The sequence below is a fragment of the Trichosurus vulpecula genome, chromosome 2, assembly GCF_011100635.1.
Source record: "Trichosurus vulpecula isolate mTriVul1 chromosome 2, mTriVul1.pri, whole genome shotgun sequence".
Classification (NCBI taxonomy): domain Eukaryota; kingdom Metazoa; phylum Chordata; class Mammalia; order Diprotodontia; family Phalangeridae; genus Trichosurus; species Trichosurus vulpecula.
In genome coordinates, this window is record NC_050574.1 from 123045915 (window position 1) to 123072983 (window position 27069).

At 42.0% G+C, this 27069-nt stretch overlaps 1 protein-coding gene across 3 annotated transcripts in view; it reads right to left on the reverse strand.

The window, feature by feature from the left end:
* Positions 1-510: 510 nt before the first annotated feature.
* The window catches only part of POLD3 (DNA polymerase delta 3, accessory subunit), a 65702-nt gene continuing 39143 nt past the window's right edge, over positions 511-27069 (reverse strand). The window contains exons 8-13 of one of the 3 annotated variants that reach the window (XM_036747706.1): positions 25610-25775; positions 22487-22596; positions 14012-14124; positions 9459-9537; positions 2919-3012; positions 511-1815 (exon numbers count right to left, since the gene is read on the reverse strand). In XM_036747706.1, coding sequence (XP_036603601.1) covers positions 2921-3012; positions 9459-9537; positions 14012-14124; positions 22487-22596; positions 25610-25775 — 560 coding nt within the window. In that variant the 3' untranslated portion in view covers positions 511-1815; positions 2919-2920. The remainder of the gene's footprint in view (positions 1816-2918; positions 3013-9458; positions 9538-14011; positions 14125-22486; positions 22597-25609; positions 25776-27069) is intronic. The other 2 variants (XM_036747702.1, XM_036747705.1) reach the window with 2 other exon arrangements.

Sequence of the window (27069 nt, forward strand, 5' to 3'; positions counted from 1 at the left end):
AGTTTTGCTCAAGAGTCCAGGTTTCCCATACTTTCTGAACAAAGGCCCCATTCCCATTAAGAAACAGTTGTGGGATAAGCCAACCCTTACTCAGCTTGCTACACAGACCTCAATATACTAATGTCCTTATACATAATGCCAAAATTCACCCTGAAAACCTCTGGTCTTAATAGTGCCCCTAGGGGCTACTTTGGCTGGAAAGCCCTGGGTGATGGTTATTAATGAAGCTCATTATGAAGCCTGGGGTCAGTTATAACCCTAACCTTAAATAGCAGACAGCTGATTACACTGCCTACTACCTCAGCCACCGTAATGATCCCCTTCAGGACGTAGCCAGCAAGTCAGACGTCTCGAGTCCTTCGTCTGTTACTCAAGATGGGGAAGACTGCCCTGCCAGCACCATGTACATGTCTCACTAAAGCTTATTGTTAGCAACTGCCATGCTTGGTTGAATCTATTCAGAGCGCTCCATTAGTCTTAAGAGAAAGCACTTTAAAAAAAAAACCACAATTACAATAAATGATTTATTGATTGTTTTAAGGGATTTTCCCCTCAAAAGAACAAGTTAAAAATGTTTCCTTGCTTTTTTGCCCTGTGTGTGTCCTCTTGCCTCCTTGTGCACCTCATATTCCTGGGCAAGTACACAGTGGTGCCAAATAAAGGGTCAGAGGGACATGTATGTCTCTGTGCTTAGAACCTGCCCCAGCTTGGGGGAGCTCCCCAGAGAGCAGGACTGAGGTTGCATTTCCTTAGAAGAACAAAAGCTTTTCATCCTTAATGCCTGCTGTTCACTGGAAGCCTCCTCCTTAGCTGGGCTGCACTTTCTAGGTGCTAAGAGAGGAGGAGGAAGAGAAAAAAATGAAACCACCAGACACAATATGAAGTACTTGCTGTTATCAGGAACATGACGATTTCAGTGTTACGTGAACTGCCTTCTCCCAGAGTCAACTACAACCATCAATGTCTTTGTGAGCTCTGGCAGAGGTGTAGAGGGCTTTTGTGAAGAGGACCCAGCACAAGGTGGTTGTCTCCTGGTCTGGGGCCAGGTGCCAGGGTACTTTAGAACAGAGGAAAAGAAGATGACAGGGAGACTTTTGTTACAAGGCTTAGTCCAATCAGGATTTAAAGGCAGAAAGAAAACTTCTTATTACTTTTTCTTTCGGGGGGTGAGGAAGGGTGACAAGGAAGAGGAGAGTGGAAGAGGAGAAGGGCCTAGGAAGGAGAAAGAATTCATCCAGTGAAGTTCAAGGGGATGGCCCAAACATGTAGGGAGAATACAAAGGCAGGTATTAACAGGAACAGAAATGGAGCAGGAGGGGAGGGGGAGGGGAAAGCCATGGAAGGACTTCTTGAACAAGTCTGTCACCTGTCTCTACTGACGGAGAGCAGATCCCACTCAGACAGCATGAAGGCTGTGCTTTAAACAGAATAAGAATGTCATCAGAAGCAAGCAGCTTTTGAAACGTCCACTTGTCCTTTGCTTCCAGGAGATGCCCTTGCAGTCTGCACTGAGGAGCTAGATGTACTCGCTTACACAGTAAGCAAGCAAGAGTTGATGCCTCTTGGGAACACGTGGGATGGGAGGGTCTGCTCCTCCATAGGAAGAAGCTGTTTACTTCTTAGGGAAGAAGCCTGTAATGGACACCTGCCTGTTGGCTTTGCCAAGAGCAGCTGCCCCCTTCTTGAGGCCCTTTCGTTCCTCCTTGGGCTCCTTCTTCACAGCCACTGAGGGAGGTCTCTGTAAGGATGTTGTCTTCACCTTAAAATCTTCTTCACTGTCTGTGCAGGATTCACTTTCATAAGTCTTTTCTGTCACTATTGTTGGAAAAAGAATAAAAAAAACCATCATAAATGGGCAGAATTCATTGGAACTGGAGCAGACTAAATAATCTTGAAATTCCCTCTTCCAGGTCTAAATCTTGTCAGTCAGTAAACATTTAACAAGCGCCTACTATGTTCTAGGCACTATACTATCACTGGGGATACAGTGAAAAGCAAAAGACAGCCCCCGCCCTCAAGGAGCTCACAGACTAATGGGGAAGACAACATGCAAACAACAACATACAAACAAGTTACGTACAGGCTCAGAGAGAAGCCTTAGTATCAATGGAGATCAGGACAGTCCCACAGAAAGTGAGACTTTAGCTGAGACTTGAAGGAAACCAGGAAAACCAGGAGGTGGACACGGGCAGGGAGAGAATTCTAGGAAAAGTAAAGTGGCCAGTGTTGCTGGATCACAGAGTACATGTATGTGCATGGAGGGGGGAGTGTTAAGATGTAATAAAGCTTGAATAAAGGCGGGGGGAGAAGATATGAAGGGCTTTAAAATCTAAACATAGGATTTTATCATTGATCTTAAAAGTGATGGGGGTCACTGGAGTTGACTGAGTTGGAGGTTGACATGGTCAGATCTATGCTCTAAGAAGGTGGTGGAGGATTAGGCTGGAGTGGGGAGAGACTGGTGGCAGACAGACCAGGTGTGAGGTGATGAGGGGGTATACTAGGGAGGGAGAAGTGTGAGAGGAAAGAAGGGGACACATGAAAGAAATGCTAGGAAGGTAAAACTGACAATGCTTAACAACAGACTGGACATGTAGGCTAAGAAGTAGTGAAGAATTTAAGATGAAACCTAGGTTGTGAGGCTGGGTGATTAGGAGGATGATGGTACCCCTGACAGGAAGGGTGGGAAGGGTTTGAGGGGAAAGGCAGCGAGGTCAGTTTTAGGCATGCTGAGTTCAAGATGTCCAACAGGCAGGTGGAGATGTGGAAGCTGGCAGAAAGGCAGGCCAGGAGAGGGAGATTGGAGAATCATCTGCATAGAGACAATAACTGGTCCATAGGAGCTGATGACTATATCAAGTAAAGTAGTATAGGAAGAGGAGAAGAGGGTCCAGGATAGAGCCCTAGGGGACACCCACCTTTAGTGGGCATGACCTGGGTGAAGGTCCAACAAAGGAGACTGAGAAGGAGCAGTCAGATAGGAGAACCAGGAGAAAGTAGTGTCACAAAAACCTGGAGAGAAGAGAATACCAAGGAAAAGAAACAGTTTAAGACAATGACAGAGGCTGAAGAGAAATCAAGAATGAAGACTAAGAAAAGGCCATTACATTTAGCAATTAAGAGATTGTTAGTAACTTTGGAGAGACTGGTTGGATGATGAGCTTGGAAGCAGAACTGTAGAAAGTTAACAAAGTGAGAGGAAAAGAAGGGGTGGCACCTACTGCAGACAGAGATGGCCTTCTCAAGTTTAGTCACAAAAAAAGAGGTGAGATATGGTAATAAACAGCTAAAGGATGGGAGGATCAAGGGAGGGTTTGTTGAGGATGGGGGAATCTTCAAGTCAGTCTATTTCTACTTTTGGGCAGCTCTCACCATAAAGAGACTTTCCCTTCCATTAGGTCTAAATCTGCTTCTTGGCATTTTCCACCCACCACTTCAAGTTCCTCCCTATGAAACCAAACAGAAGAGGCCTATTGCTTCTTCTACATGGCAGCCCTTCAAAGACCTGAAGACAATTATCATGTTCCCCATAAGTTTTCTCTTCTTCAAACTAAACGGTATCAGTCCCTTTAATCAGTCCTCATATAACATGGCTCGTAAGTCTCTCACCGGCCTGTTCACCTTCCTCTGGACTCATTCCAAGTTGTCAATGTCCTTAAAATGTCATGCTCAGAAATAAATACCATCTTTTTACAGACATGTTTAAAGTAGGGCAGGGAACAGAAAGCCTATCGACTCCCTTGGTTTGGGCAGCATACCTATATCAATCCATGCTAGGATCAAAATAGCTTTATTTAGTTACTATGTCACACTCTTGGTGTGGAGATTATGAAGTCCACTAAAATCCCCAGATATCCTTAATTTGTCACAAGAAAGCATAATGTTAGGCAAAATAAGATTATAATGGCCAGCTATAGGAGGATACAGCACTAGGCAAAGGATAGCTGGAGTAAAACAGGTGACTGAATTATAATTCAAAGTCTAGAAAAGCCAGAGTGAATGGTAGGTGCCGTAAGGGGAAATAAACATGGGGATTTGGGAAGGGACTGTGACTACCAGAGGCAATCAGGATGGGCAGTCTGTCTGATTATCCTGGTCTCCAAGGAATTTACCACGACAGGAGTAGCACTGAATTTTAAGTCAGAGTACTTGGATTTGCATACCATGTCTGCTACCACTACATTTCACTTAACCTCTTGGGGACTCAGTTCCTCATCTATAAAATAAAGGGATGGACTAGATGGCTTCTCAAACCCCTTCTAGACCTAAACCTCTGCCCCTATGATAAGCCTACAACCAGTTCTGCTACCTGTGTGATCCTGGAGAAGTCATCAAACCTCTCAAGGGGTCAGTTTCTTAGAATAAGGAGTTAAGACCAGATTTTAAAGGCTACTCCTGATGCTAAATTCTACGATTTAATGGCTTTTTGCTTCAGGATCCTTGGTCCGTGAACACATGGCCTAGTTTCTAAATGTCTTCCACCTCATCAGAATTCGCCCTTCCATCTGGCCTAGGTGCACAGCATCTGCCTGCTTCCCTGTGCTTTGGACTAAATATTGTGGACTTGAGCTTTGTCCTGTCTAATAAGCCAAACATCTGGCCTACTGGACACCCAGGTCACCAGACAACCTGAGTGACAGAGACAACATGACACTCTAAGTAAAACATTAGATGAAGGGTCAGGAAGCCTAGATTGTGATCCTGAATCTGTGTAACCTTGGGTAAGTAACATCCCCCTCTCTGAGCCTCCATTTCTTTACCTGTAAAATGTGGGGATTAGAGCAGATGATCGCTAAAGTCCCTTCTAGCTCTAATATCTTAAGAGTTTCTCTTCTGAGATGAAGAGATACTTTAGCAAGCTGTTTAGTTTTTGGCCTGAATCAAGCCCAAGAGCACAAAAAGAGGAAGGGCACAGCTGGATAGAACCCACATCTCCTGACACCTACTTCACTCTACTATCCCATGCTCCCTCCTTCCATGAGACTCCCTTTGGGGAAGGCCCCTTGAGCATGCCCTGCCCTTGGCCCAGTACTCCTCCCACAATCAAGCTGACACATGCTCATCGGCATTATCCTAGAGAGTGGCTTGTGAATGTCTGAAGGTTATTTGTTTCTAGAGAGCCTCTGTTTGCTCTCAAAAGTCTGAACTTGCTTGGTGACTCCTGCCAAATGAGAGACCAGTGACAAGTCAATCCTTTCTCAAGGGACTTCCATATGGAAGTGTGCCTATGTGCTTAACAATTCTGATCCCCTGACATCTCTCACTACCCCACTTGGAGAAGCAATATGATCATCGACTCCTGGAAACTGACCAGGAACTGTTTCTGTTAACTCAGCACCTCCTGTTAGGGAGCTTTAAGCACATTATAAGGGAAGACGGGGAGAAAATGCACTTATTAGTAGCAATCTCTAAGGTATAGCACAAAGTTCTGCGTCTCTCTGAGTACATGTGATTCTATCTATAATCAAATAAGACAGCTGACAAAAATTAATTATACTCTCTAGTCAATTAGCTCATTAATATACAGAATGAAAGAGCTTAAATGGTGTTTCTGTCTGACTTATCTGCCAACCTGACTACAGTGCAGTGCCTGGGGCAGTTACAAACCAGGCAGGACGACGTCATTTTGTCAGACTTCCATTCAACCAAAGTAAGCAATTCCTCCCTTCTCTAGACTCTTAGGGGACTTGATACAGTATGCCTAGCACTGTACTTATTTGTCTGTACTAGACGGAGAGTACCAGGACAGTGGAGGTTGCCATCCACTTTTGTCCCTCTTTGTAAAGCACAGAATTTCCAAATTGAAGGGGACCCCAAAGACCCTCTGAGCTGCCATGAGAGGTATCATGAAACAGAGTTCTAGACTTGGAATCAGAAGACAAATTATCTCCTCTGAACCTCAACTCCCTCATCTGTAAAATAGGCAAAATGACCATCAAACTCACTAAACTGTTACATGGGAACGGGCAGCACTTTGTAAATCTTCAAGCACTATATAAATGGGAACCACTATCAATATATACAGGCTAACTTTTACTTGAAGTATGAATCTCTTCTACAAAACCCCTGAAGGTGGTCAGGGCTGCCCAACAATAGAATTGGCATAGAGTAATAGGTTTTCTGTCACGGACAATTCCCTGCAGAGGCTGAAGATTTTATTCTTCACACGGGAGTCTGGAAGGTGACCTCCCAACTCTAAGTTACTATGACCGGGATCAGTTACATCGCCTCTGCATGATAATCAGACCATGATCAGTCACCAGAAGCTCTACATCTCCTTAAAGTGAGAGGGAACTTACTACCATATGAGATAGACAGCCCATCTCACTGCTGGAGAACTCTACTTGTTCGGAAGTTCTTAGGATGCATGGCAACCTGTCTCCCTTCAGCTCCCACCCAAACATTATTCCTCATTCTTCCTTCTGGGGTCAAGCAGAAAAGTCTAACGCTTCCTTCCATGCATCTGCACACACTAATATATAGTGCTTTACTAAAAGATGAAATAGCAGCTCTGCATCCAGGGCACACCTTTTAAATTACCTACTAAAAGTAGAAACTCTAATAAAAGCTTGGACCTTACAGACTCATAGGTTTTTGAGTTGGAAGAAACAGATCATCAAGTCCAAATGAGGCTCAAAGAGGCCCAGAATAATTTGTCCAAGGTCACAGAAGTAATAAGTGGCCAAGCCAGGACTTGAACACAGGGTCCTTAGGATCCAAATCCAGTGGTCTTTCCACTATACCCTAAAGGTGAGCCAACAGCTTCTCCAAAGTCATCAAGGCTCCTGTAGCTAGTGATACATACTGCATGCACTGCTTTTCTGAGCTGCCATAACAAGGCACCATCTATGTGGATAACATCTGATTTCTTCCTCACCAACTGGTCTGCAGTTAGAAATCCACAGGCCTGGCCCTCCCCTTTACCCTGGGGGAAGGGAACTTTCCAAATACATCTCAGGGGGACAACTTCACCACGTCTGCTATTAAACGAATTAAAAAGGAAAGGCTGGCCATTTAAAACCAGCAGGACAAACTTTGATCAGGGACAGGAAAGGACAAGCCCCCTTGTGCTGGTACGTTTGGAACAGGCCAAGCAGAGAGAGAAAAGCAGAACTCCTTTGTTGGTAACAGGAGCCAAGATGCATTAGGTTAAGCTCTGGACTCAAACATTTCAAGGGGAAAAAACCTCTATTGGAGGAGCACGGTTTTCATTGTTGCATCCAAGGCTCCTAACAATCCTGTCTGGGCAGAGGAGTGCCAAAAGGCCCACAGTATGCACCTGGCCAAAACTGAAGAACTAGGTTTTGAACAGAGCCACAAATAATTAACTACCACCCCCCCATCCCCCCATGCATTCATTTCCCTCACATGGTCATGTTGTATTTTGCTTCTCTTTTCGGCATTAGTAAAGACAAGAAGGTCTAGCCCAAGTGTGTGTCCCACCTCTATCCTCCTCTTTTTTCTAAAGTGGGGGGGTCTAAAGACCAGATTAAATGCAAACACACACACACACCCATTATTAATGATGAAACCATAGTCCTTAAAAAGGCACTGAATGCCAAAGTCTAGAAATGGAGGACAAGTTTTGGTAATTAACAAATACTACTTTCTAACAGTATACATAGCAATTAAGACTTAAAGGGCACTTTTCCAGGGAGCAAATAATTTAGCAGGATATGGACGTTGCTGAAAAACTTAGGATCACAGGATTCAGGACTGGAATAGACAATAGGTCATCTAGTCCAATCTCTTCATTTTACAGAGGGAAAAAGCTGAGGCCCAGAAAGTTAAATAACTTGGTCAAGGTAATGAGTAGCTTAGCTAACAGCTGCATTCCTAGAAAAAAGCCTTCTCTCCTATGGCAGAGATCCACAGAAATTTGAATTTTAAAATGAAAACTAGAAGGCAGAAAGGAATTTCTCGGTAAAGTTGAATTAAGTGGTAAGGATACTAATCATGCTAATAAATTAGCTCATATTTACAGAGCACCTTAGAATTTATAAACCGCTTTTCTCACAATAACATTTGTACCACTTGCTAAGAGAATTACGATTTCCATCTGACAGAAGAAACTAGTGCCACTGGAAGTTATGCTCTCTCGGGTCAGAGAGCTAGCTGAAGGCAGAGCCAAGCATGAAGACCCCAATGCCCTGACTCTACCTGTGGCTCTGTGCCTACACCACACAGTCTCTATTAGGACTAGGAAACCTGGGTTACTGGGACCAAGATGAGTGGAAGAGATATGGACAAATCCTATAACTCTCCATATGCGGAAATGCTGGAATATGGGAAACTTCAATGGATATCAGGTCACACAGTTAACAAGGGCATACAAGAAAAAAACTCATATTTGAGCCCAGTGCCTTTTGAACAGTAGGTGCTTAATAACTCTCTGCTGAATGGAACTGTGGGAAGGGTGTTGACAAAATAAAACCCAGCTATAGAATAACTGGCAAACAACTTACAGACAGACTTGGCTGAGACCTGAGTTTAAGAGTTAAATAGTTGTAGGACCATGAACAAGTCATATAAAAAAGACTGAGACTATGAAAATTCATGCAATCAAAATTAAATGTCATTTGTGTAAAGGTCTTATTTATTCAGATGCATGAGTGAAGCCAGCTCCTGAAGGCTATACTCATGGAGGGCAGGGGACTAGCAAGTCCTTCACTAAATGACAAAGGATTCTTCTAGCAGGGATCAGGGATGGGGGTGGGGTAGAGGTGGCCTGTCACCCAAGGACCAATCTGGTGAGCTCAGAAAGGATCATGGAAAGGATAATCACTAGCGAAGCTTTTCCATCTACTAAGTCCTCATCTATACTGAAAGAATCACAGCTCCTTCCAAGTATCTGGAGGGCCTATAGAACACCACTCTAGGCAGCAAGGGTAAGAATACTCAGATTTCTTTCCTTGTGGGATGTTATGAAGAAAGCACCCTAGAAACATGAGCTACTATCTTCTTCTTATTATTATTATTTTATTTATTTTTTGTTTGCAATATTCAGTTCCACAAGCTTTTAAGTTTTAAATTTTCTCCCCCTCCCCTCCCCTCTCCTTATCTTATTACTTTTGCTATTTTGTCTCATGACCCCTCAAAATAAGAACACAAAATCAAAGGAAAACTGGATGATGCAATAGAAGGAGTGTTGGATTTGGCAAACTCTGGAATTCTGCCATGTACAACTTGTGTGACCACAGGAAAGTCACCAACTCTCTGGGCTTTAGTTTTCTTGCCTATGAAATGAGAGGGGTAGACTAGCTGACCTCAGAGGTGCTAATATCCTGGGAAGGAAAAATCCTCTCCTCAAAGGAACGACTGAAGGGAGAAGCAGGAGGAAGCTCCTGGCTGCACAATTTTCTGTTGACTCTTCTCAATTCACTGATAACTCAGCTAATCTCAATGATCTGGTTAAAAACACACAGCAGCCCATTTCAGTAGCAGCCCTCCTTCCTTACCCATGCAGCCTTCCTCATCCTCAAAGATTCTGGATTTCAATACTCTCTTCCGTTTTCTTTTCTTTTCTCCACTCGTGGCCTGAAGGATCAAAAATGACAAAGTGAACACAACTGACTGATAGAGAGTGACAACGTTTTACAATCTAAGCCACTGAATACTTTTGTGTCGGAAAGAGAAGGAAGAATTTTGTGACTCTACACAAGGCAGGATGCCAAGCAGTGCAGGCACTGAGAACAGCCAGGTACGGAAACAGCAAGAAACAGCAGGTCAGGTGTGAGGAACAACAAGAAGGCCAGTCTGGCTGAACCACAGAATGTGTAAAGGAAATAAGGTTTCAAAAGGTTAGCGAAGCAAGGTGGGACCAGGTTGAAAAGGGCTTTAAAAGCCAAAGAGGCTACTGTTTTGATCCTGGAAGAAATAAGACGACCCTGGAGCTTGTCAATAGGGAATAGGATGGTCAGACATTAACTACAGAAAAAAATCACTTTAGTATAGGGATTCTTAACCTGGATGGGATCTATGGATAGATTTTGGGGACGGGGGTGCGGTGGTGGGGTGAGGGCTATGAATTTGGATAGTCCAAAAATACATCTTTATTTTCACTGACCTCTAACTGAAAATTGGCATTTCTTTTGATTAAGGATTTTTTTTAAAAAAAACTGTTAATTCTGAGGAGTCCATAGGCTTCATTAGAGTGTCAAGAGAGGCCTGGCCATGAAAAAGGTTCAGAATACCTGCCAATTTAGTAGCTGGATGAAGAATGAATGGGAGGGGGCAGATGATGGTCTTGTCTCACAACTGTTGGCATCCGCTCCTCCCAAATCTTCATTCTTCTCTAGGATTTCATGACACTCCTCTCTCTTGATTCTCCTCCCTTTCTAATGCTTCCTTCTCCACCTTCAAGACTCATCATTTCTATCATAGCTCCTAATTGTGGGGGTTCCCTAAGGACTTGTTCTAAGCCCTTCACAACTCAAATCCTCAGAAACCCCATCTAACACCACAGGATTAGCTGTCATCTCTATGCAGGTAACTTACAAATATAGAGATCCAGCCCCAGTCTCAGCGTCAGACCCACGTCACTAACTGCCTATTGGACACTTCAAACGGACATCCTTGAGACAGCTCAAACTCAACATGTCCAACACTAAACTCATTGTATTTTCCTCAAAACCAAAGTTTTCCAAACTTTCTTACTTCTATGGTGAAGGCACCTCATCTCTCCTTATCCTTCTCTCCCCACTTTCCTTTCATCCCAAGTAGTGGCCACCCCTTACCACTTCTACCTCTATGACATCTCTCTCCTGATCCTTCCATTCTACTCACACAGGTACCACCTTAGTTCAGGTCTTCAGCTCCTCTTGCCAAAATTATTGTAATACCTTTATAATAGGCTTTCTTGCCTCAAGCCTCTCCCCACTGTACTCTATCCTACACACTGCTGCCAGTGATTTTCCTCAAGCACAAATATCACTAAGTCACTCCCTTACTCAATCAACTCCAATGGCTCCCTATTGCCTCAAGGATAAACTAAAACACCTTTTTAACTTTCAAAATCCTTCTCAACCTGGTCCTAACCTTTTCAGGTTCACTGGTCATTACCTCACACCCCCAACCCCCTCAGTCCCACGGGCCTTTTCTCTGTTCCTCTCCCATGCTACTTCAGTCCATTTCTGGGCCTCTGCACTGGTCATGCCTAGTCCTGGAAAGAACTCCCTCATCACCTCCACCTTAAACCTTTAAGATGCAGCTCAAGCACCACCTTCTACATAAAGCCCTTCTTAGGCCACAAAGGCCACCTCTCCCAAACTGCTTTGTATTTATTCCCTCTATACTTTTTTGTGTCCTTGTCATCTTCCCCATTAGAACCTCAGCTGCCTGAGGGCTCAGTGCCTGGCACGTAGCAGGCAGTGAACAAAATGCTTGTTGAATACCTGACCCCCCAGACTGAAGGGCATGAAGGGTTCAATAGTCCTATGTTATTGCAACAGTCTGGGTGAAACTAGAAGGGTCCTGGGAGTAGAGAAAAGGACAAATGCAAGAGACATTGTGGAGGGAGAAAGAATAAGATTGGAGATTTGTTAGGAATGTGGGGTGCAAGAGAGGGAAGAGGCGAGGATAACACACAGGGTCCTAACCTGAGTGAATGGAGGTACCCTCCACAGAAACAGAGAAGAGGGGGAAGTTTGGGAGGGGCAGAGATGATGAACTCTGTTTTGGACATGTTGAGTTGGAAGTGGCATCTGGTTCAAAATGTGCTGTAGGTGGTTCCAGATGTAAGACTGAAGTTCAGGAGAGAGACTAAGCCTGGACATGTAGATTTGGGAATTATCTGCAGGAAGAGGTTAACGAAACCCATGGGAGCTGATGAGGAGGCACCCCAGGAGAGTACACAGAATGAGGAGTTGTAGATCATACTGCAAGATTACAAACCTGGATAAATGGATGTCTAAACATTACAGACTTGGGAATCAGGAAGACGAGTTCAAATCCTGACTGACACTTAATCACCATGTGAGTCTAGGCAAGTAAACGAATGTCTCTGAGCCTCAAGTTTCTCATCTATAAATTGAGAAGTTTGAACTCAATATCCTCTAAGGTGCTAGCTCTAAATCTATGATTTATGATCAATGAGTGAGAAGGTGAAGAAAGAAGAGGAACATTAAAGGAACCGCTAATCGGTGGCAGAAGACAACCTTGAACTCAGGTCTCCAAAGTCCCAGGGCTCTCTTCCTTCCACACTGATCTAACTCCTCTGGGTAGAAGCTTCTCATGGCCCTTCTAACCCCAGGAGAGAACCTTGTAGGATCCTCACTGTTGGAGGGTAGGATATTTTCGACGAATCAATAAACATACATATTTTCAGCTCTCAGTTATCTATATTAATGCAATCTAAATTAATAAGCATTTATTAAACACCTACTATGTGCAAGATATTAGCAAAACAAAGACAAAAAGAAAAACAATTTCTGCTCCTGTTGAAAGGGTATCACACTTACAGCAGTAGTTACCATTTATAAAGCATTTTAAGATTTAGAAAGAGTTTTACATACGTTATTTCATCTTATCCCTCAAACTACCCTGGGATGCTGTTATTATCCTCATTTTACAGATGAAGAAACTGAGACAAATAGGCTTCAGTGACTTGCCCAGGATCATGCAGCAAGTTTCTGAGGCAGGAACCAAACTCAATTCTTCCTGACTCTATGCTTATGTCCAGCACTGGCACGTAATGTTTACTGGCTGTCTGACTTCTATGCTAGACTCAAGTTCAGCAATCTATGCACGGAGTCGCCTAGTACTTATTGACTGAATGACCCTACAGGCAATAGGGAGTCCCTGAAGCTTCTTGAATAGGAGTGTCATGATCAGACATGTGCTTTAGGAAGATCTTCTGAAAGCTGACAAAGGATGGAGTGGAGAGGGATGAGACTAGATAGCAGGGAGACCAATTAGGAGTGTACTGAAAAAGTCCAAGCAAGAAATAATGAATTTACTGAAAAATGAGATAACACAGAGTAGAAAGTAGACACCCAAATTTTAGGACTTCGCTTAGTCAGAAGATTTAGGTTAGAGCTCCAGCTCTACCAGTTGCTAAGTGACTTCGAATGTTCTAATTAACTTCTTGGAGATTCTGCTTCCTCATCTGTCAAGTGGGGGATAACTGCAGAATCTGCTCTGCTCCTCTCCTCTCATAGACTTGTGAGGGTGAAATGAAGCTATTTACATTAAGTACTTTATACATCCATAAAAGAAGAGGAGGGAGCCTAGGACAGTGGAAATAACCCTGGTTTTAGCAGCAGAAGGTCTGGCTTTCAAACCCTTGCTCTACCACTTAATAGATCTACGGCTCTGGGTGAGTCACTTAACTGTGTGAGGCCTCAGTTTATTCATCTGTAAAATGAAGGGGATAGACTCTATGGCCGCTGAAGACCAGTCCAGCTGTAGATCTCTGAGCCTAGAACAGATCATTATCAGCTATTATTCTTTTCCTATTTGCTAAACTATTGTACTTCTCAACCTTCTTACAGGAGGCTGTCAGAATGCAGTAAAAATGAGTCAACTGAATTTGCCCTCTATTCCCCCCATTATTCTGTCTTTGGGCAAGTGGGCAAAATGGCTACAAGGACTCATGTCCAGACTATCTCGTGCTCCCTTGCCAAAAACTCCAATTTAAGAGAAGGGAACACTTGTAGTTCTGACTACATGACTGACAGCAGGCCTACAACTACTTAAGGGTATGTGAGTAAATAATAAAAAAGGCCTTCCAGTTGAAGAATAATTCATGACAATAATAAGAGGAACAGTAACGACTACTCACACTATGCTTAAATGTTCACAAAGCACGCTCCTCACAATGCTGCGGGGTCAGTAGTGAAACTATCATTCCCATTTTACAGAGAAGGAGACTGAGATTCACAGGGTTGTTTTGTCCACAATTATCCAAACAGCATGTACGGTATGGGAGAGATAGGGCTACAGAAACTCTAGACCCTCAAATGAGTAAGGCAGATTGCAAGGCAACAGCAAATTCCAGCCGTAGACACTTTACCTTGATGGAAGGAGGCTCTGGCTCGGCCTGCAGGGCTGGCTCAGGAAGGGGAGATTGAGGAGGACCTGAAGGTGGTGACTCAGCTTCATAAGCCCCTGGAGAATCTGGCACAACTACAACAAAAACCAATTAGACACATGAGAACTGGCTACACTCTCCAGGAAACGGTCTCCTACTTACACTTGACTTTACCAGGTCCAATAATGGGATTTCTGGTCATTTTCTCTTAAATACTACATGTTAGAAATGATGAGCTGGTTAATTTTAGAAAAAACATGGAAAAACTTGCATGAAATAACAAAGAGTGAAATGAGCAGAACCTAGAAAAAGTTGTATACAGTAACAGTAATCTTGCTCTAAGAACAATTTTGCACAATTAAGTCATTCTGAGTATTATAAATACTCAAATCAGCTACAGAGGACCTATGAAGATGCTATCCACAGAAGTATGTATTATATGGTTTTACACATATAAACATATTTGTATCTAATGGTAACCTTCTCTAAAGCAGGGTGGGGAGGAAGGGAGAAAAAAAAGTGCATAGCAGAGAACAAAACAAAACTTAGAAGGAAGCACAGAAAAGCAGGGTAGCTGTGAAAATGATTTTTGTAGTTTTTATTAGTTTTTCAAAAAAAAGTAAACAGCATGAAATGGAAATTCATGGTTTTATACTGAATCCTCTTTTCGTGTTGTGCTGTGTACATGGAAATGTTCTTTTTCGTATTTAACTTCAAAACTAATAAAAATTGTTTTAAAAAAAAAGAAAAAAAAAGTACATGTTGGTATACAAATTTTAAAAAGTACACAAGTCTTTTTTCCTACCAGTCAGAAAGCAAGCAGAAGATTTACATTTAAGTTGACCTTTGTCTGCATGAAGGGAACATATAAACAAGAGAATGCACTGAATGGACGCATGCCACTGGCAAGTATAGTATGCTGCAAACAAGGCCTGCTTGGGGTCTTTCCCCAACAGGGACATCATCATATGGCTATGGGCTGGAACCTGTGGCTTATGAGCTTATGAGTATTTTCCTAGTCAAGACTCAAATGTATAGAATTTCAGAATTGAATTAAAACAAATGTACATTAGAACGTATTACCCAGAGGGTCAGAACTAGAAAAGATCTTACTATATAATATATGCAAAGCACTTGGTAAAAATGTCATCAATTATTATTACTGTGGAAATGGGGATGGGACCTTAAGAGATCATTTAGTCCAAATCCTCATTTTACAAAGGAGAAAACTAATCCTAGAAAAGAGCCACAACAAGGCTACACTGCTAGGAAGTAGCAGAATACAGTCTTAAACTCGGCTTTCCAAACTCCAAGCACTCTTCCCTCCATGCTGATCTTGCTCCTGTGTGAGGAAGCTTCTCATGGACCCTGTTCTTCACCTGGGAAGAATGTTCTACACTGAGATTAGCAAGAGAGAGAGAGATTGTTAGGGGAAGACATGGTTGATAAGCCAGTAAGTAAGCATCTATTAAGCGCTTATTATAAAGAAAGGTTCCCTGTTCTTAAGGAGTTCACACTGTAATGGAGAAAACAGTATGAAAATGATTGTGTGCATATAAGACTTCTGCAGAGTAAAATGAAGGTAATCTCAGAGGGAAAGCATTAGCCTATGGAAGCCTTTGTATCACAGGAAAATGAAGGACGGTGTCACTGAGGAGATCCCATCTTTTAGCAAATGTGCAAAGCCCATGAGTAGAGAAGTTGAAAATCCTCAACTGACCTATTGCTCAATCAGCATAATGAAATTTTTGGACAGAGGACTAAGTAGCTGTTTTGCCTCACCTGCTCCCTGAATCTCATGCCTGGATTCAAACTCAACACAAAATCTGGATCTACTATTCTCCCCACTGATTAGGTCAGTCAGTATTAAAAATTACGACCATACAGGGCACTAGGCCAAATGACCTGCAGAGGTGAAGAAGATTGAGCAGCAGCCAACACGAAACCATAAATTATCCACTGCAAGTATGAACTGAGACAGTGAACTTTGGAATAAAAGATACAGAACCACAATGGGATGGATGCTGCCCAGAAGGATATCGGACTTTAAACAGCCACAACAGAAAAAGGAGTTCAAGTGGGACAAAAAGAAAGCAGAGAACCAAACAACTTATTTCCCCGAAAGTAAAGGTGCTGAAGTGGGCAAACTATCATGTTTTTGTTTAATTTTTTTTTTTCCCAAGAGGGGAAAAAACCATATCACATGACTCTTAACCATTCCCCCTTCTCAGAACTTAGATCACATTTTAGTTTTTGTTTTCTAATGTGTCACTTGTTATTGTGTATTAGTAGTCTTCCCCTGGTCCCTAGCACAGTGCTCTGTAACATAGCAGTCACTTAATGTCTGATGAGATGGTTTCTGGCCAAGATGGCTGCCTGAACAGGGAGGCAGACTCCCTGGTTCCCACATACCTCTCCAGCCAAACCCCTGAGCTCCCACCAGACTGAATAATGATCAGGAAACTACAGTGACTTCTTGCACTCCCCCAAATGCCCAACATGTCAGCTAGAAGATCAAGGGCAACAGCTGTCTGAGGTAATCTCTCAGAGCAAAACGTAGCCAGAGACAGGCCAGGGACCCTGGGAGCCAGCAGAGCTCTGTGTATATGGCGGCAGAAGTGCTCAGAAAACCCCAGGATGAGGGCTTCGGAAGCCCAGAGACAGAAGACAAGTGGGGAACAACCCCATAGCGCTGAGAAGGGCTTTGCCTGGACACTAGAATAAACAACAATGGCTCCATGACACAGCAAGAGATGACAGAAAAGAATAAAAAAAACTTTCTGAAATAGAAAATAGCTCAAGGAGAGACCATTTTAACATCAGTGGACTGCCTGAAATCGTGACTAAAACAACCTGAATGGTATCAATATTTCAATTTTCAAGAAATTGAAATATTCAATTTTCAATTGAATTCAGTTCAATTCAATCCAAATTTCAAGAAACTATAAACGAAAACTGCTGATCCATTAGAACCAGAGGACAAAGTGCAGGTAAGAAGCATTTACCCATGACCTCATAGAAGGAACCCCAAAAGGAAAAGTCCCCTCCAGAAAGGACCCACTTCAGAGAAAAGATACCACTGCCTTCCAAAAAGAGGCAGCTCAAGTACTAGGGAGCTATGGCTAGCAGCAAACAAAGCCTGACCACTTTCGCTAAACCAGCAGATCCTGATAGTAGAAAATTGCAAAAGGTCAGAGATCTAGGCTGACGACCAAGAACAACTTAGTCTGCAAAGCTACACGGGAAAATGAGCCTTTAATGGAAAGGAGGATTTTAAGCATTCTAATGCAATGACCAGAGTTGAGTAGGAACTTCAGGGAAATGAATAACTAAGTGAAAGAATGAATGAATGAATTAATAATAAAAAGAATTCTTTATACAGCCCTTTAAGGTTTGGGAAGCTTTTGTTTTTTAAGTTATCTCATGTGGTCCTCAAAGCAACTGCGAGATCAGTGCTACTGTTATTCCCATATGACTTTCCCCAAGTCACATGGCTATTAAATGAGAAGTCACGTGTGAACTCAGGTCTTTCTGACACCAAATCTTGCACTCAGAAACACAAGAGTCCAGAGAAACCTAGAATGGCAAATTTATTTAAGCAAATGCAAAGATAGAGAACTAACATTCTAACCGGAGAAAAAAAAGAAGCATCCTTCAAAACCTTGGTATCTTCAAAGGTATTAAGGCCAGGAACTTGTTCCTGGGGATGATCACTACTGTCCTGGAGGCTTTAAGTGGGGAAAGGAAAGGGGATGGGAAGAGGGAAAGGATCAACATTTCTAGTGCTTACTATGTGCAGTCACTATGCTTTAGTAAGAACTTTTTACAAATGTGATCTCATTTGAACCCCACAACTCTGTGAGGTGGGTGCTGTTATTATCTCCATTCTACAGGGGAAGAAACTGAGGCTTACAGAGTTAAGTGACTTGCCCAGGGTCACACAGCCAGGAACTGTCTGAAGCCATATAGGAACTCAGCTTTTCCAGACTCCAGGCCCAGCATTCTGTGCACTATGGAACTCCCTAGCCGCCTCTAGGGAGAGGGAAAAGAATACAGAGTATTCCAAAGAGGAAGAAGGGCATGGAACTTGCCACTGCTCATACTTGGAGCATGTGAGAAGAAAAGTACACAACTGTGGAAGACAGGGTAGGAGAAATGGGCACCTGAAGAGCCTTTACTCTTCTCTGAAACGGACAAAGGAGTGTTGAACACATCAAACACGGGCAGTCTAGGGTAGAAACGGATCAAATTCAACAGCAAGACACAGGGGAGAGGAAGTGTTAAGAGGAAGGATAATGTCTGGGAGGAAGCAGTCATAAGCAAAAGAAATTTCAAAGAATTTTGGGTACTATGAACTGATGAGGAGTAAAGTAAGCAGAACCAGGAGAACAATTTATACAGGATGTTCCTCAAGTCTTGACACATTGGCAAAAATGCATATTTTCAGGAAATGAAATGAATGAAATTTTTATTTAATTGGAATATTAACAAATAACATCTTCAATATGATTTCCATCATTTGTGATGCAAAGGTTGATGTGCTTTGCAAAATTCACATGAACTCGATGCAGTAACTCCACATTGCCATCAACTGCCTATGTGTCCAGACTTTAGGAACACCCTATATGAGGATAGTAACAATGTAAAGAAAAACACCTTTGAAAGACTGGAGAACTCTGATCAATGCCCTGACCAATCAGGATTTCTGAGGACCTGGGACGGATGGAGCATGTCATCTACTTCTAGATGACACAAGGTACAAAAAGGATCCTATTCCTCGGACATGTGCCAATCTGGTTTTGCTTCACTATGCTTGTTAAAAGGGAGGAATTAGCCATAGTGATGCTCCAGGGCCTCCACCCCTTAAAAACCTTGTGTGTTCATTCCTTATTGCCTCCTTGGAAGCTGGATTCCACATCCAGCAGAAGGGGAGAAACTATGCATTTGTTGTTACTGAAAAGGGTCCTTGGGACTATGTTGTTACTTCCATTTTTTTCATTGTTTTGACACATTCCAAAATAGTTTTTAGTCTTAGATGCTAGTGGGTCGCCTTTATTTTGTTGGCACCTTTTTTTATTATTATTTATTGGAAAAGAGGAAGAGGAGAAGGAACAGAAGACCACTGAAACAACTGTTTTAATCCACAGAAGAGAAGGAATTTCAGAAGGAGGCAGTTTTGAAAGTAATATGTAGAATTTATTATAGGCTTCTTTTTTTAACCAAGGGGTATGAAATAGAGATTCATGGTTTCATCTTTGTATTCTGCTATATGTATGGAAATGCTATTATTTTTGGTGTTTTAGGTTCAAAAAAACCACTCACATACACACATCAAAATGACTGAAAATGTTCTCTACCTCCAGAAAACTATACATTATCAACCTCAATTACATGTAAGAAAAATAATGAAATACACTGACAGTTGAATCCCTCAAAAGAACTACCAGAGGTCTTTCTCCCAGCAACCCCCTCAGACCTCCTGGCCAGCTCTCAGGGAGAGGAATCCCTATAGGGCTCTCCCCATTCACCCCCTATCACATTTTGATCCACTGACCCAAGGGCGTCTGGTGTCTTCTCCTGCATACTGCTGTGTCGGGCAAGTGAGCACTATAAACAATGAACACGTTCCTTTGGGACTGGAGAATGAAGGAACTACATGACAAACCAATGACTGTGGCATTTTTAAGAACCTCATCAAGACTGCTATAAAACACAAAAACATCAAAGCCATTTCTTCATCTGCTATCTAGGGCTCCCGTGATGGTGAATTCCAGGGCAGAGGAGACTTTTCACTCTCCCCATTTAGAGTTTAAGCCTCCTGTTTTTTACTGCTTATAAAACAAAAGCAGGATAACCAGAGCCCGAGTTAGAAAGAATCTCAGGTGCTCTCTAGTCCAATCCATAGTGAATCAAGGTGCAACAAGCTGAACTGGTGACCATCTCGCCTCTTCCTGAAGTCATCCAAGGAGGGGAACTGATTATACCCTAAGAGAGAGTATGCTGCTTCAGCTGAGCTTTAACTGTTAGGAAGCTCTTTTCCTGACATCAAGCTGATATGGACCTCTTTGAAGCTTCCACCCACTGGTCCTAGTTCTGTCCTCTTGAGCCAAGCAGAATGAATCTATTCATTCTTTCACATGTGAAATGTTCTGATTTTTGTAAGACAGATGAATTTACCCAAGGATTATCTGGAGGAATTCTTTCAAAAGATAGCTCTCTGGCCACATTCGGAGCACTGGTATCATTTCCCACCACTGGAATTTAACACCCTGAATGAGCTGGCATTGAAATTCAAAGAGCTCCCAGAAGGACCTATTCCAAGAACATGAATGGAAAACAAAACTCAACGATAAAAGTTTTAAAATAATATTTGTTGAACTGAATCAGCAGTCAAAGAAAAGCTACTTAATAATTTTATGAAATGATTCATTTCTAAAATCTATTTCTAGGTTTTTTAAACTGGCTTGTTTTAGACTAAAACAAGACACCTAACCAATCACTTTTCAAGTTAAAAATATCCTTATCAAGAGCACAATTCATTCTAATAACTTTTCAATGCTAAAAAACTAGAAATGTCCACTGCTGGAATTTCATTTAAGTTATTTGTATAAGGTTTTATAGCTCTGAGAACCATAATAGCAATGACAAAATTGTTGGAAGGGACCAGGAAGCTCTTCTAGTTAAATTCCAGCATAAAGAATAAATCACCCTTGACAATCCATAACAAGCTACCATCCAGCCTCCACCTGAATCCTTCTGGTGTTGAGGAAATCACAGAACTGAAAAGCCCCGACAGAATATCAAAACTCCCCAAGTGCCTCAAGATCATCTGGTTCAATACAGTCTTGAAAAGGAATCACTTTTCAATATCCCTAATAAATGACTACCCAACTTCTACCTGAAACCCTCCAATGAAGGGGAACCTATCTCTCAAGCTCGCCCATTTCACTTCTGGAGAGCTCTGTTAGGAAGTTTTGTTTTGTTTTGAAATCCCATCAAGCCAAAATCTACTTCTCTGCAATTTTCCTCCACTGTTCCTCATTCTACCCTTCCCTGCCCCCAGACCCAAGAAGAACCAATCTAATGTCTCTTCCCCTTGTTTGCTCTACAAATATTTAAAGATTAATGTCATTTAAGTTTTCTTTTGTCTAGGCTTAATATTATAAGTGCTATAGAAATGTAATCCACTCTGGTGTCTAGAGAAGATGAAAATGAGAACTTCTTGAGTTCATTCGTAGCCCTACAGAACCCTCCTAATATGCTCTGACCTCCATTTCCCTACTGGCAAAATGGAATCATTTCGGATCTCCTTCACAGGCAGACTTTGAAGAGTAACCAGTCAATGCTGACCGAGTTCTGAGCTCACTAGCTGAATAAGTTTTCCGCGCCTTACTGCAGCATGAAGATACCTTTGGTTCTCAAGGAGGTTCTGGTTAAGCACCAGGCTGAAAGGCTTCAAATTTAGGCCCAGCAAGGGACAGAGTGTCTGTCATCAAAGAACTAGCCTAGTTACATTTAGAGAGGCTCATCATCAGAAGGTTATCCAAGACAAGAAGTTTTGAGGCAAGAATTCTTTCCCCTAGGAAATTAAGAGCATCTCTATCTACATTTAGGCTTTTGTTTGCTGAACAACTGTGTGTGACTGTAAGGTGTCTTCCTTTTAGTTTAGCTGGGCTGAGGAAAATTTTCAGAGGCAGCTATTTATTTATTTAATTTATAGTTTAAAAGGTTCTGTGATGATAAAAACCCATTTTTGGAAAGTTACGTACATTTTTCAAAGCTATGTGAATCCATTACAGTAAGTTAACAGTCAAATAATATTTATTAAGTTGCTAGTGGAAAGAGCCTCAGGCCTGGAGTCTGAAAGATTATCTTTGTGAATTCAAATATGGCCTCAGATACTTACTAGCTGTGTGACCTTGGGCAAGTCACTTAACCTTATCTGCCTCAATTTTCTCATCTATAAAAGGAAATGGCAAATCACGCCAGTATCTTTCCCAAGAAAACCCCAAATAAGGTCACAAAGAGTCAGAAATGAATGAACAACAAAAAAGTTAGATTTTGTATCCTTACTGTTTGTCTATCAATTTAAAGGAAGAAGGGATTTTTGTTGCTTCCCTGGGTCAGGAAAGGTGAAGAACCCACATAACCCAGGGTACAAGTCTACTAAGGAAGAAGGAATCCCTCAGAAACAGTAGTCTAATATTCAACTAGATGTGCTATCTCACCATTAAGCTGGGAGAACTTTGTTTATTTCTGAAAAAGAATAAGATATGTTTTCCAAGGAAGGAATTCTATAAAGAGCCACAATTGTGAACCCCTAACCAGGACAACCTTCCTTATCATACCTAAAATAAAGCCACTTTTAGAGCCTAGATAACCATATAGTAAGTGAGCAAAAGATGAACAACCAGAGCAAAGATTCAATCCCACAGCCCAAAGATGAATAACTCTCACCTTCATCTTCGCTGCTGTCGGATTCAGGAAGTTTAATTCTTCTCCTCTTTTTCTTCAGGTTTTCAGTTTCTTTTGCTTCATCATCTGAGAGTTCTGCCCGCTTTCCCCTGCTGCCATCCAAGAATAAAAATGAGCATGTTTCTTCACACTATCCCTTGTACCTCTTCTCCTTGGCCCACCCGCAACCACAGCATCTTTCAGAACAGCAGCCGGCCCTACTGATTGGGACTGAGCTGCATAAAGGAGCAGGTGAGGAAGCCACCTACCACCTAGCAGGTACACAGTGTGCAAGAGCAGCTGCAGGAAGACTCCAGAGCAGCCGCAGTGCCAAGGCTGTGAGCTGCCTTGGTGATCTGTTCTCCCTACACATGTGCCTCTCTACTAAGGCAATCTGTGAGACAGCTCTTTGTGTGTATTTGTGAGATAGTGTATCCCAAGTTTATGGGAGAATATTTTGCTTGTTTGTTTGCATTTCAGTAAGTGCCTTTACTTTCAAAAACAGAAAATGTCACACATGGCAAGAATCCATTGGCTCCACTGTTCATGCTGGAGTGGTCCCTCAGTCCTGCTTGATAAAGCCCATAAAATGAGCACCAGAGAGGGAAAAGTGGATCCAAGTTAACAAGATGAGAATTGAAAGAAGACTAGATAGTTATTTAAGTACAAATGAAATTGAAGTGCACTGCCACCGCCATCCCATGACCAGAAGAGGTGCTCAAAGATGATCAGAGGAGTTTCCATTTTTCTTCTCACTGTCCTTTCCAGTCCTCTCCAGGGCTACTTCTCCTACACATCCTACCAGACCTTTTCATCCATTCAATGAGTATTTCTGCAGTGACAGGCGTTGTAAGGGACAAAAACCATATACAAGACATGGATCCTGGAGCTTTAAGAACTTCATAATCCTTTTTATATAAATGTGAACAACAAATTTTCTTTGGAAGTTGTTAGGAAAAAAAAGGGATTTATCCGGTTAGGTACAACTGTGCCTGCAGACAAGGAATTGGCTGAAATGACCTTTTAACTAAAGTCCCTTCAAAGCACAATTCCCAAGGGGCCCTTCTCCCAGGAAGCCTATTCTGAATCACCTTAAAAATTCCATGGGAAAATTTCATGAGAACTAGAATAGAATCATCAGGGTTAAAACCTACATGCCTGCTCCTCTATTTTTTCCAATGCTTTTCCCATTATCACCCATTATAACTCTGTTTGTGTCAAAACAGCCAACTATGAGTTCACATGTCTGTTAAAAAGTGGACCCTTTTCAAGTATTCTGGATGAAGTGACGGACTAATATCGAGGAAACAACACTGGATTTGGAGTCAGAAGACTTCAAATTCAAATTCTGGCCTTGCCACTTACTACTCCTATGTCCATAACTACTTCATCTGGGCCTCAGTTTCCTCATCTATAAAATGGGATGTTCTCTGACTTCACATTGTCTTGAGGAAACTACTGAATACACCCCCCCCCACACACATACACGTATATATATAGCCATATATATATATGGCTATTTTCATAAATATTACAACATACAAGTCCATTCTACCAAGTGCATAATTAGTACCTTAAGGAGGAGCATGTGTAATGACATACAACCCACTTTTGAGGAATAAACAGAACTCAGCTTTTATGGTATAGATACGGCTATTGGCTCATAAATTCAACAGACACAAGGGCTTCTAGAAAGAAGGGATGACGATAAGGTTTAGATCTAGAAGGGACCTTAGAGATGATCTAATTATCTAATCCTCTTATTTTATAGTTGAGAGAAATGAGCCCCAAAAAGGCTAAATAATGCCCGCAGGATCTCATGGAGTTAAGCTTGAGGAAAGCTAAGGTTAGTATGCCCTTATCTGAGCTCCCAGGAGCAAAATGGAAACACTCTGTGATGTCGAGGCTTAGTGGTACTTACTCTTTAAGCTAAACTGAACAGACACAGACCAAAAGGGAAGGGAGCTTCAGGAAAGATCCCTGGGATTCTCTATTCCATGATTTCTCGAGTATTCTAAAGTGTACTTCTACCCTTTCCCTAATAGATGGTAAAGTACTGCTAGCTCAATGGCTGGCTTGGGTAGATGGAGGGAAGGAGGCAAAGACGTGGTCTAGTGGCATTGGGAATAAATTTACAAAAGGCTGCCAAACCCCAAAATCCTTTAAAGGTTGCTGAAAGCATCCCTAAAAACATAAAAGATGGAATGGGTTGAGTCACAGGAGTTCGAGTTGGGATGAGACTTAGATGTCCAATCCCCCCAGTCCCTAACTGGGAGGTAGCAGCCTGTTCTTTCAAGGACCATAAAAACCACAAGTTCTGTACAGTATACTTTGTAAATGAGATATTCCACTAGTATACAATAGCTCTTCTCCCCCACCTCCCACCCCTGGAAACTCTGCCAGCCCCACTTACAGAACCAACAACAGCCATCACAGTGAGTGGTGCACCCACAGTTGGGGACATTTTAATCCATCCGTATCACCTGTTCATGGCAAGGTGAAGTCCCCTGGATAGTGCTCTAGCTCAGCCTGAAACCTCAGGAGAACTGGCTAACATCTGCCTGGCAAAGAAACAGCCCCAACCTCCGCACAAAAGTCAGGCCTTTCTAGGGCCTATCGGTCCTGACAGAGTTGCTCAGAGGTTCTTTCAACAGACTTACTGCTACTGACTATGAGGTAGTGTCTCAAACTCCTGGACCCATTTTTAATAGCTTACGTGCTTTTTAGTTTCTCTTCTAATTACCTTTTACCACTTGAAAAATAAACTCATTGATAGAAAAAGTAAACACAGAAAAGTCTTCTCTTAAACTTGACTGGAAACAGTATCCCTGAGTAAACCCTCAATTGGCAATTTGAAGTTAAAAAAGAAAAGAAAAAATAGGCATTCTTAGGCTATGTCTACAAGACTAAAATAAAGGTGGGGAGACAATGATCCAGGCCTGAAAGGGTTGGCTTCACAAGATACAGTGGTACTCACTGGCTTTTTACTTCATTCTGACCATATGGATCTGTCCTATGGTACCAGGAAGGCCTCACCACTTAGCTAAAAACCACTCAAGCTCAAGCTCAGACCTCTCGGCCCCCAGCAGAGATGCTTTTCCTCCAAGCTCCACAAAACTTTCCTACCTTTTTTTCTCCTTTTGCTGCATTTTAACAGGCTCTACTTTCTTGTAGGGTTTCTTCAGGCCTCCAGTGCATGCCAGCTTTGGTTCAGCGACAGAAACTGGAGGTTGTTCCAATGTTTTTTCTTCCTTTACTGCTTGTTCTGAGTCCAAATTGACTTTAAGTTTATCTGTGAACACAGCAGGGCAAGTTATATATATAATTGAAGGGCAATATTATTCTGTCAGGTAATACTAAATTACCTTATCATCACCTCTTCGATCAAGCACACCGGTCAATACTGTCACCTCATAAATTATCAGTATTATTAAGCACATATCTGAGTTTTAGCTCTTTTAGAGTAGAAATCTAATCACTATCTTTTATAATTTTATCATTTATACATGTGAAGCACATCCTCAGCTTTTTCCCTTCATTCTCCCTTGAGGCAATCTAGTACAATTCATAACCAAAGCTCTACAATAAACCCAACAAGGGGTCATCCACCCCATTTGAATTGTTCCAGTAATGGGGAACATAACCTAAGAAGGTAGGCTATTCCATTTTTGCAAAGTACTAAACGAGCCTAAGCCCACTTCCCTTTATCTTCTAGCCAATGGACCTAGTTTTCCCCTCTGAAGCCACATAGATAAGACTATGGTAGCCTTTTAAATGAGACAGAAATCAAGTCACCTTTTTGCTATATCTTCTCTTCTCTGGCCTAACCTCCCCAGTCTTTTCCATCTTATCTTCTATGAAATATTTTCAAGTCCCCTCACCATCTTGCTTGCCTTCCCTCTCCTCTGCGGACATGGTTGATTTTGTTAATGTCCCTTCCAAAATGTGGCACTGAGAATGATATGACCAGGGAAAGGGCTATAAGACTTCACTGGACTTTATATTTCCATTAGTGAAGTCTATCTAAGATCACATTAGCTTTTATTTTATTTATATTATTTTGGCAATCACATCACTCAGCTAAATCATACTTAGCTTACAGTAATTAAAATGCCTAAGTTGTTTTTTTTAATGTTATCTCACCACACTTCCCTCATCCTATACTTGCATAACTGATTTCTTTTAAACTAAACCAAGGACTATGTTTATCCAGATTAAATCTTATCTCACTAAACACCTGGAATATGTGGCACTGGTCTCTACTTCTAACATTGTCATTCCCAACTTCTGTTAAGGGTTTTCCCCATAGTAAGTACTCAATAAAATGTCAAATGGCCATTAAGAACTGACAAGGGAATAGGAAAACAACTAAAAGAAAACCAAGTCACCACATCTTTTGTGAATCTGGAAGATGGATTGTGGCATTGGTCCAGCATCACACTGCAGATCAAATTAAAACGTGAGGTGGTAGTGTCTAGCCTTCTTTATGGCTGGACCTGACACTTGATCTCTTTAAGGAATCTTATAAGTGTCAGCAATGAATTGCAATTAACATTAAAGGGCAAAGGAAGATCATCAACACAGAG